The sequence below is a fragment of the Helianthus annuus genome, chromosome 11 (genome assembly GCF_002127325.2).
Source record: "Helianthus annuus cultivar XRQ/B chromosome 11, HanXRQr2.0-SUNRISE, whole genome shotgun sequence".
NCBI lineage: Eukaryota > Viridiplantae > Streptophyta > Magnoliopsida > Asterales > Asteraceae > Helianthus > Helianthus annuus.
The window spans coordinates 66,762,550-66,774,360 of record NC_035443.2 but is presented as its reverse complement, the minus strand read 5'-3'; the positions used below and the strand labels follow the sequence as shown (position 1 = coordinate 66,774,360).

Genomic DNA, 11,811 nt, shown 5'->3' with positions numbered 1-11,811 from the left:
AAACGCATCAGTTGAGAATGGGGACCCAAGCCTTAGTGGTCTTGGGTCGTCCCTTGGCATCACGAAACGTAAGCTCGATCTCTTGATGGTTTTCAAGAACAACTGCTCCCCCTGAATTGTCACCCGACTTAGGTAACCAAGTTTGTCTGTCCCTACCAGTTTTTGAAGATTCTGGTTTTACAGGTTGTGACACTCTTGGTTCCTTTTGAACTGTTTTAACTTCAGATTTTAAAGCTTTTTCAACAGTTTTCATGTTTTTACGTCGTTGTTTAGTTTCTTGTTCTTTTACAGTTCGTTTATCATGTTTAGGTGAAACTGATCGACGTTGAGGGTGAACTGTTTCAGGTGGAGCTTTTTCAACAAATTTCTTCTTTGGAGCATTTGGGCAGTTTCTGATAATGTGCCCAATTTCTCCACATTTGAAACAAGTTCTCCTTTCAACAGACTTAGGAGAACTTGATCGACTACCAGATGTTGAACCTGTAGAACCTGAGGTACTTGCTCTTTCATCACACCCGTTTGTGTGTTGGGAGTAATTGTTATCACTGTTACGTTTCAAAATCTTGACTTGTTGTACAAAATCAGTGTTTGATTTGTTTTCAAAAGTCTCAATTTTATCTGTACCTTTTGATGCTACAAATTTAACATCTTTTCCTTTCTTCATGTAACGAGCTCCTTTTGATTCAACCTTAGCCTTTGGCTTTGGAGCTCGTTGTTGTTGTTTACCCTTAGAAGCAGTAGGTTGTTGAGTGGTTGGAGATTTTTGATTACCAAACTGTTTTCTAATCTCAGCCTTAGGAATTGGATCACACTGTGTTACCACAATTCCCGGAAGTGTTTTTCCCAAAAATTTGTTTGTATTGTCTTCAAAGACTTTGTCAATCAAAGATTTATTTACATTTTTAATTGGAAAAACATGATCTGAGTAGATTTTATTATCTCCAACCAAAGTGTACAACACATTACTGCTTTTAACAGTAGACACACCTGTCTTATCAACCTTGACAGGATCAATCACTTGCTTCTTAACAGATGGAACCTCAGGAGTATCAGGATCACAAAGGATGTGATTCTCTCGTGGAATATCTACTCCTTTCATCTTGCTAAGTGATTTATCCTGATCACTTACAGCCACTTCTGATTCATCATCCGATGTCTCATAGTCCTCGATAATTGGAGGACTTTGCTTCATGGATGGTGAAGTTTCTTGTTCCTTAGAGGCTGTGTTTGAAGAATTGTCCGGTTTGAACCCAAGGCCAGTAGTAAACTCCTCAACATCAAGAGGCACACTGGGTTCATACCGAGGCATTTCTTCCTCATCAGGCATCTTGGTATAGTTGTTCATCAAGGGGGGCGGACATTTGTTATACCCTATGCCTTTCTGATTTCCCTTTAGTTGTTGAACATCGATGATGTGATCAAGCACAAATTGGGAGTTAGAATAACTATCCAATTTCTGTTTGATCGCATCATGTTCGCATTGGGCAATGGCTAATTGCTTTTTAGTTTCTTCCACCATGTTTATATATTCATTTATACTCACTTGTTTGTGGTAAACTACTTTGTTAACCTCGGACACATTTTTCTTTAAAGTTTCTATGACAGATTTAAATTCTTTTTCATTCCGAGTTAAAGCCATGTTTGCCTCTTTGCATTTTGACAGTTCAATGACCAAATTCTGGTTATGACTATGAAGCTTTTCTGATTCAAGCTTCATCTCTGCACATGATTTACAAATACTAGGGGCAGGAGGTTCAGAATTTACCTGACTAGAAGAGGCTGAGCCATTTGCCATAAAGGCAGTTTGAAAAGAAAAAGCTCCATCTTCAGAAAATAGCTTTTCCATTTCCGTTGATGTAGCAGCAGCCTTCCTAATCAGAATTGATTTCTGACATTTAAGCTCATCAGCTTCATTCAGTAGCTCCTGAATATCATCATCTCCTTCCTCCTTCTCATCAGGCTCTGAGTGATTATCCCCAGAAACAGAGCCTTCTTCATCCGAACTTCCAGAATAACCAGAACTGTCATCGCTTCCAGAAGATTCTTCTTTATGAACATGCTCGATGACCTTAGCATACAATGCAGTTCCACTTCCCTGATCTCCTTCACCAAACTGCACTGACCAGTCACATCCTTCATCAGCTTGAACAGCCAAAGCCCGATTGTGATTTGTAGTTCCAGGCTGTCCCTGATTGTTATTCACTGCCACCATCCTCCGTTCACGGTTTTCTTGTTGGGCATTCACATTCGTCTGGTTTCTGAAAGGGTTGTGATTGCCGTGTTTTGTTGGTCGAGTGCACTCACGTTTAAAGTGCCCTTTCTCGCCACACTTAAAGCACGTGACGGCATTAATATCAAACCCATACTTCGTGTTTTTCTTTCCTTCCAACGAAGTTCTTCCAGTTCGTGCCATGAAATCTTTTGCCCTTCTAACCGCACTAGCAAAAGCCCATTTAATATCCATCAACTCCATTTCTTCCTTGTCGATCTGATCATAATCTTCATTGGTCATGTTGATGTTTCCAAGTTGACCAGCTACCAAACCACAGTAAGCACTGACCATGGTATTGATAATTTCCATATGTTCCTTAGCTACTTCAATGCTAAGGTGTGAAAGATTTGAGTTGTCGACTCGGATTGTGTGAGGATTTTGGGGTTGAGGTTTAGGATGGCTTGTGTAATGAGCTTGCTGTTGTTGTTGTTGAGGTTGTGGTGGAGCAGCTGTTGACTGAGGAAACGGACATGAGCTTGTGTTGGAGACAAATGCAGTCTGTAACTTAGGTTGCTGAGATGCTGCTGCTCTTGCCAAGGCATCGAAACCCGGAAGATACATTTCTGTATTTTGCGGAGCGGGAGCTCGCTTTGCTTTCCTGATTTCTTCATCATTTTTGTGCTCCAGTTTCTGAATGAACTCATAGATATTGACTTGGTCTAGAGTTCCGGTATGCTTCAACAGCTCGATGAAAGAGCTCCACTTTGGAGGCAAGGCATCAGCAAACCTGTTCACCATCTCTGGCTGAGTAGAAATGATACCATAAGCACACATTTCACTAATCAAATGATAGAAACGAGTGATCATATCATTTAGAGTCTCATTTTCCAAAAACTGAAAAGATTCAAACTCTTTCTTCAACAAATCACTTCGAGACTTTCGAGCAGCTGCATTTCCTTCTCCTCTAGCAACTAAGGCATCCCACAACATTTTCGTGGTCTTGCAATATGAGAACTGATGGTAGATGTCTTTGTTGAGTGCTTGAGTAAGTGTGGCAAAGGCCTTTTTCTCCAATTCATAAGCCTTCTTGTCATTTTCAAGCATATTGGCATAACCCTCAGAAGTGGACGCAGCAGTCTCCAGATTCTCATTGAATGCATTGATGAAACACGTCCAAAGATCGGTGCTTTGTCCTTGGACATACGTGTGAAAACGGTTTTTCCATGAAGGATAGTCATTCATATGATTTAGCTTCGGTGGACGATTGTTACTGCCCGTTTCACTTTCACTGATCAACAAGTTTTGAAGGCTTTGACTTTGATTTGCTACCAAAGCCCATTGATTTGGACTGATTGATGCTGGAGGAAACATACTCTTTGCCCATGCTGCAACAGACGTGAGTTCTTGACTATTAGATTGTGAGTCCAAACTCCAATCCCAAGGACTTGTACAGCTCATTTTGATCAAATACAAATACCACACCTAAACACCACAAACTGTTAAGTGCAAAACAGATATGAATCGAAAGATGTAAACTGTTTGAAAGATCACGACCTGTTTGAAGGATCAACAGTGTTCGTAAGATCACTGTTGAGTTTCAAACAATTTCTTCGAAGGATCCTTATCTTTCGAAAGATGATTTCGAAAGATTCCCCTTATCGAAAGATTCAACAATGAAAGATCCTTATCTTTCGTACACAGATCTCGAAAGATGACACTTGTTCGAAAGATCAACAGTGTTCGAAGGATCACTGTTGATGGCTCGAACACTAACCTCGAAAGATAACCTTGAAAGATTCACCTAACGCGAAGGATCCTTATCTTTCGAAATAAACAGTGACTCGAAGGATGTATCTATCGAAAAGATTCCTTGACTCGAAGGATAACACACTGACTTCGAAAGATGTTCGAAGGATGGTTATCTTTCGAATCTCCTTGATCGAAGGATGATCCTTCGAGCTCGAAAGTTATCTTTCGACGGTCTGACACACTGACAAAAGTACGACAGGTTGGTGAAAAGTTGATGTGGTAGGTGAGCCAACTTTCGGCAAAAAGAAATGGTCAGACTGTACCTGCCTTACCAACTCCGATTTTGAAATAAAATATGCCAAAAATGGAAATCTTATCCAGAACCTGTTCATCGGAATACTGACCGGAGATATGGCCGGAATTTACCAACACACTCAAAAACAAGTTTTCAAGTTACCCAACCCAACCTTGAACACTCCCGAAGGTTTAGAAGCCGTTTTTCAGTTTAGAAAAGCAAGAAAAACCACCAAAACGGGTGCTAAACCTAGTGTTCAAACACACCAAAGATCTTGAACAACACCCGGTTTTAAACAAGGTAAAGAGCCAAGCTCTGATACCACTTGTAGGTCCCTTTTCGCGGAGGATAACGAACCTAAACCTTGTTATACTAACCCACTAGCAAGTGCGGAATCCAAGCTAGTAGGCAAACCGGGATGAAGCAAGTAGAGAAACAAACACACAAGAATTCACCGATTAACACCACTGTATTAATACGTATGAAGGTTCCGGTTACAAGCACAATGTTTACAAATCTAACTTGCAAACTCTCACTATGTGTGTGTGTGTTTCGGACAGAATGCTCTCTGCTCTCTATCTCTTGTCTGTGTGCATCTAAATGAAACACAACACACTGCATGGGTATTTATACCCAGCCCAAGATGTCTGGTCCGAAGGATCCGATAGATGGTCCGAAGGATCATCTATCGAGTACACTTCATTCGAAAGATAAGCATTGACCTCGAAGGATGATCCTTCGAGATCTAACATTCGAAGCATATCTTTCGAGCACCTCGAAGGATCAACAGTATCCTTCGAGGCTATCCTTCGATACAGACAAACATCTTTCAATATTTACCAACTGTTTGGCCAAGTCAAACTAGGAGGATAGTTGACTTGGTCAAACTTACAAGTCTAACTTGGACATCGTTTACATACAGACCGAATACAGACAAAGTACAGACACAAGTGCACCAACAATTTTGAAGACGGTGACTTTGTTTGGGCCATTTTGACTAAGGATAGTATAATAAGTTGTCAGCCAAGAAGATTGGGCAGTGGAGATTGTGCAAAAGATAAATTCTAATGCCTATCGTCTGAAGTTACCAAGCCACGTTCGTTGTTCTGATGTTTTCAATGTCAAACATTTGCTGCCTTTTCATGGGGATTCGTCTGATGATGAGTTTGCTACGGATTCGAGGTCGAATTTTGTCTACCCAGGAGGGAATGATGCGGGTCCAAGTGTGGAGGAGCGGGCCATCTTGTATTTGGAGGCCCAAGATCGCGCTCTAACTTGGGCTACGGGGGTTCGTTTTGGGCGTGCGACCAGGCGAAACGATCGTGAGAATGACCTCCATCGTGCCGCGAATGGCCTACAATGGTTTGGGTCATCGTTCATGCCTAAAAACGCTTATTTCTATCAGTTATTTATCTTTTTATGTTTTTTTCGGTGTTTTATGCATTTTGTTTTTGGGCTTGTGTTTGGCACATGGCCTTTTTGTGGCTCATTTCGAATTTCTGTCTTTATTTATATGTTTCTCTTTTACGTTGGATGGTCAGAAATCAATTTCGAATTTACTCATTTTTCACTTCAAATTCTCTGCCCTTTGGGTTGAATTTTGGGGGTTTGGGGAAGATCATCACGGGTATTCGCAGAATCAACATGACTTGTTCTTCGTTATCATAACACACGCTACATCACATATTCTACGCGTAAAGCAGAATTATTATATTTTACTTGCATTTGTTTTGCATTTCAAGCCCAAAAGTGGTCCAATACATAAAGCCAGATAACGACTAAACAACATACTGATTTAATATGTAAATAGTTTCATATCGCATGAAATCATTATTTAGCAGTTATCACCATCGGCAATCACTAGAAACGAGGAGTTGGAACAAGCAGTAAAGGATCCCTTTTACGGACAAGAAGTCCAACCACCTCAGTCATGTCGAGTTCTTCAGATCTTACGCCATTCGGCAATGCGAACTCATACTTGTACACTAAGTTGGCTAGAACAAGTTCGGTAATGGAAATAGCAAACTGCATGCCAGGACACCCTCTTCTTCCGGACCCAAATGGTAAAAGTTCATAGTGAAACCCTTTGAAATCAACACAACTGTTCAAGAACCTCTCTGGCTTAAACATGTCGGCATCATCCCATATCGAAGGATCTCTTGCAATCGCCCAACCGTTTATCATCACCTGCGTACCTTTTTTGACATCATACCCCATTACTTTCACATCATCCATTGATTCATGTGGAAGCATAAGGGGCAGTATAGTGTGTAATCGCAAAGTCTCTTTTAGGACAGCTTTTAAGTAAGGCATGTTGTGGATATCATCCTCAGTGATCATAGATCTTCCTTTGGATACTTGTGTCACCTCTTGCTGCAACCTTTTCATGGCTTGTGGATGTTTTATTAGCTCGCTTAGTGCCCATTCGATACTTGCCAATGTTGTATCAGTTCCACCAGAAAACATATCCTAGAAGATAAATCTTTATTCATCAAATATATAAATATGTATCTATGAATGAACTAGAAACCACTGTATCTGCTTATAAAAGCATTGCTCTCTACTTATTAATTTCTAGAGAACTGATGCTTGAAAAATAGGTAATTCCATGCTAGAAAGTCGCAAAATTAACAAAGGATATGTGACCGAAATCATAATGGTCACAATATTAGCGAGCAGCCAAAGTCTGGTCACAAAACAATCGCAAATTTAGATTTTGAATACCTATTGAAAAGGTTGTCCGCTTGAGGGTGGTTGCAAACGGCCAAAAATATACATAAATATAAATAATAAATATTTAAGACTTAAATGCGTTATAAATACACAGATATCACCCTCGAAGAAAACAAAATCATTCGAGTAAATAAGTTGTCTATTTGAACTTGTATAGTTGCTTATTCGAATTGAATAATTACTCGATATAAAACTGATCACATGCGTTATAAAACAGTCGTAACAAATAAAAATAAAAATTTAAACAGTCGTAACAAATAAAAATAAACACTGATCTATTCGAGTAAATATTTAAGACTTAAATGCGTTATAAAACAGTCGTAACAAATAAAAATAAAAATTTAAACACTGATCACATGTCAGTCAGAAAAATTAAAAAAAAAAGAAAAATGTAACTAAATTAAAATTTTATGTATAGTCCTTTCACAAATCGGACGAAGAAAATGAAAAGCTTATAGTAAAAGAAATATAAAACGTCCCCAGTCACAAATCCGTCAAAAACGTATAAAGATATTAATTTGAAACTAAAAATTAATGTTTCAGTTAAAAATAGAAAGCAAAATTGTGAAAAACAAATAATAAGTTAAAACCAGTGACTTACAGATATGATAGCTTTAATGGTATCCCTCCCGAATGTAAAATCAGATGTACTATCTCTTTGAACATCAAGTAAGATATCAACAAGATCATGCTCATGATCATCTCCACCACCCACCATTTCCCTCTTAAGCAAATGCTCTTCAATAATCCCATCATAAAAATCATTAAATTCTTTAGCAAGTTCCTTGGTTTGCCTGTCCAAACCACGCAACCTGTCAACCCATGATAGCCATGGGATATAATTCCCTACACATAGAACACCAAGCAGAATCTGAAACCTCACAAGCAAGTCCTTGAACTTCAAACTATCATTATAAGTCCTTCCTAAGGCCACCTGACAAATCACATTGTTAGTAACCTTAACAAGCATATTGCTTATATTAACCACGGAACCACCACTTTGTCCAATCAGCTCGATGAGACGAGTTGTTTCTCGTTCTCGTACTTGTCGAAATGATTGGACTCGTGTTTTACTTAGAAGGTGGATGATGGAAATGCTCTTGATCTGCCTCCAATACTCTCCATATGGTGCAAACCCTATGTCCTTGGAGCCATAGGTAAGTTGGTTGGGGATTATCAACTTCGGCCGGTTTGAGAAAACTAAATCATGGGTTTTCAAGATTTCTTGAGCCGCTTTAGCGGAAGTGACTACAAGCACAGGTACACTCCCTAGGTGAAGCATCATAACCGGTCCGTATTTTTGGGCTAAGGATCGCAAAGAGAGATGGGGGGAGGAGCCTAGTTGGTGAAGGTTACCGATGATTGGAAGCTTTGGTGGTGATGGTGGTAGGTCTTTTCGGGTTTTGAAAGCGGATGATATTAGCCATTTAAACGAAATCAAGACCAGCAACAGAAAGGGAAATGAGATGAGAGGCGACATTAGAAATTGAATGGGGAGTAACATTGATGTTGTTATGCTAAGCAGGTAAGATCACTTGTTATCAATTGTGGTCATGGGTGCACACATATATATAGAATTCAATAATATATTAAGTCTAGAATTCGAAATAAATGCATCAGCATTTGTTAAAATTTAATGTAATACGATACAACAAAATGTAATACAATACAATATAACATAATACAATATAACATAGTACAATGTAATACAATACAACACAACATGTAACACCATAGAATATAATTTCATATAATACAATGTGATGCAATGAAATACAGGTGTGTGCGAAATGGTATGTTTTAGAAACATGAAATTAACATAGGTAGATATTAAATTTTTTAAAAAGATTAATACCAAAACACTATACACATGTAGACAAATGTGAAATGGTAAAAACCAACTATGGTTCTCAGGACACAATGTGCACACTATGAACAGCATCTAACACGATAAATACACATAAATTTTAAGCATATTTACCCCATATTTGAAGACCTTTTGAAATGCATTTCTGTATGTTTTGGTCATTAGTATCACTCTTTGTGAAATCGTAGACGCATTTGGCTAATTTGGTTGTGATGAGTAAAAAAACTGAACAAATATAACGTTTGGTTTGGTTAAATATCGATCTTCAGGTTTCAAGCATCATTGGGAGTTTAGTAATTGATTATCGCCAGTTAGAGGAAAGCAAAGTAAGAAGGAAATGCTGGAAGCTATTATTATTTCGTCTTGGTGGATAATATAGTGATTCAGAAATGACTAGGTGTTCAAGCCTTAAAGTATATCTAATTAGATGATTTTTAAATCTATTGTTAATTAGTCTTATTCTTGGTTTACAAGTAGCAATAAAAAGTTCAATGTTGTTGACACATTTTTGTGGATACAGCTAGTGTCCGTTCGGTTGCGATAAAAGTCAAACGGCATTCCTCCGTCGTATTAGTAGAAGAACAAATTCAAGTGATAACAACACCAAATGATAAAGTTATATTAAATGATATGGATGTAATGCAATTACTTGGCACTTTCATTTAGCATATATCCAAACGATAGCATCGTTTGAAAGCTCAAACAACAAAGTACCATCGTTCGGGTTATAGAAACATTCGCCATCATTTGGACTTGAGACACCATTGTTTGGATATGCAGTAAGGTATAGTCATCGTTTGGATTCAATCCCTTGTGCCATCGTTTGAGTGACATTGAGCTATCGCTTGATATAAGGGACGGTCGCTTGGAAATAGTCCAAACGACAACACTGTCATTTGGACATGGTGTGTGTCGTTTGAGTCTGCACTGTAGTCGTGTATAAATAGTGTCTGTCACTTAGAATTGTTAAGCATGCAAGTGCAGAAAAAAGAAAGCGTGTGAGATAGTGTATTAGAGAGCATTTCTTGTATAACTTGAAACCAAACTCTGTCCAAATCAACATACGAGCGTTAATCGTTGAATACTTGTGTTTATTGATCATTCGAAACTTGTTACACCATTCGAAACAAGAAATCCTTGTATTCAAGATTCGATTCTGGACCTACATGTGGTATCAGATCTTTTGGCTCGATTTCTTGTTGAAAACCAAGTGATTTGTGAGGATTCTTAGTGCTTTTGGTGAGTTTTATGAACTTTTCTTGAATAAATACCTAGACCCAGTTTATTTGCTGAAAAAGATGGATTTAACTTTACAAAATGGTGTTAGTTGATAATTATAGTTATTAAAACTTGTTAAAACCAGTGGAGGTAATTGGAAATATTATTTTTGATAAGTTTTAAGATTAAAAATCACATCACCAATTTTTCAGGTGACCAAGCTCGCCGGAATAGTACATTTCGTTTTGGAATTTAATTGGTTGACCTGAAGTGAAGGAGAAACTATACGTTTGGTCTCTCTGTCATTTGCAGACATATGTCGCCTGGTTTCTTTCCCAAATGACAGACCGCGATCTCTAACGACGGTGATCATCAAGCCCACTTTCAAACGACACACTATACCTCTCAAACGACACTAAAAATCATTATCAAACGATAGTGTGGTGTTAATGTTCAAACCATAGCCTTTATAATATATCAAACAACACACATGTCAGATCTTTAAACGATAGACATGTTTTCATTTAAACAAAAGCCCATTTAGCGATAGCCCATATATTGTCACACCACGACCGCGTAAAACAACAAACCGCGGCGGAAATGTCGGGGAGTGGAGCGACAGAATTATTGTTTCAACAACCATGGTAATTAAAGTTTTGTATTATTAAGTTTAAAGTTTACATTGTCTTGGACTTCAAACTAAACATAGGATGAATAACTGTCTTCTAAGTCACTAAGGCCCAAGTCCGCCTAAGTGAAGCACAAACATCATCATGCATTAGCACCTGAAACACATGTAAAAATAGGTACGTCAGCATAAAAATGCCTGTGAGATACATAGGTTTTGTTTATGCGGGGTTCATGACTAGTAGTTAAAAGAAGTGTTTAACAAAAATATAGTCATGAACCTTGTAAAATGTTTTCCTTTATGAAATCATATGAAAATCGATATGAAAATCAAATGATAATGAAAGGACAATGCATGGTTAAACGAATAACCAAGTAAAAGTGAATTTGTGTAACATATGTAATTTGTAAAACAATGTCATGTTCTTATAAAAATGTTTCATATCCTTGTCAAAGTGGTTTAGATAACCCAACAATGTATAATACAATAAAAGCACTTATATATAGGAAGTACCAGCGGCATATCCACCATGCTTTTATCATATAAGACATAGCCCCGTTACATAAGTCACTTATCGATAACCAATCAAAATGTCTTGTTCAATGTCAAAATGTTTATGTGTAAACCATGTTCAATGTCATGTGTAACATGTATCATGTATAACCAATGAGATGCATAGCAAGTAGAAAGTATCTACTCAAACTATGTAAACTATGTGATAATATCAATGTGAAAACAAATGTCATGTATGGTGAATAACTAGTAATTACTCAACCCCATAGAAAAATGTACAAAACAAGGTTTTTGAATAAACCCAAGTTTAAATCAAATGTTATGTTTTGTAGAAAACAATGCTTTATGATTACAAACATATATGCAGTAATGTTAATCGCATACATTCAAGCCTTGCGACTGTGGCGACAAACCCTTAAACAAATTAAAGGTTCATCTAAATTACGTATATCGGATTCTGTCATTCCCAACTTCCAAACAAACCTAGGAAGTCGGAAACGGGATTTGTCAAGTCCTATGGTACCATTACATACTACCGAGCGGCGTGATCAATGTTAATGAGTGTATTTTTATCCCGATTGAACATACCAAATGTC

At 37.9% G+C, this 11,811-nt stretch overlaps 1 protein-coding gene across 1 annotated transcript; it reads right to left on the bottom strand.

The window, feature by feature from the left end:
- Window positions 1–6,116: 6,116 nt before the first annotated feature.
- On the bottom strand, window positions 6,117–8,469 carry LOC110876719 (3-beta-hydroxylase-like). The gene is made up of 2 exons (XM_022124881.1): window positions 7,591–8,469; window positions 6,117–6,725 (listed from the first exon to the last, which is right to left on the bottom strand). The coding sequence occupies exons 1-2, from the start codon at window positions 8,467–8,469 to the stop codon at window positions 6,117–6,119; spliced, it is 1,488 nt and encodes a 495-aa protein (XP_021980573.1).
- Window positions 8,470–11,811: the final 3,342 nt, after the last annotated feature.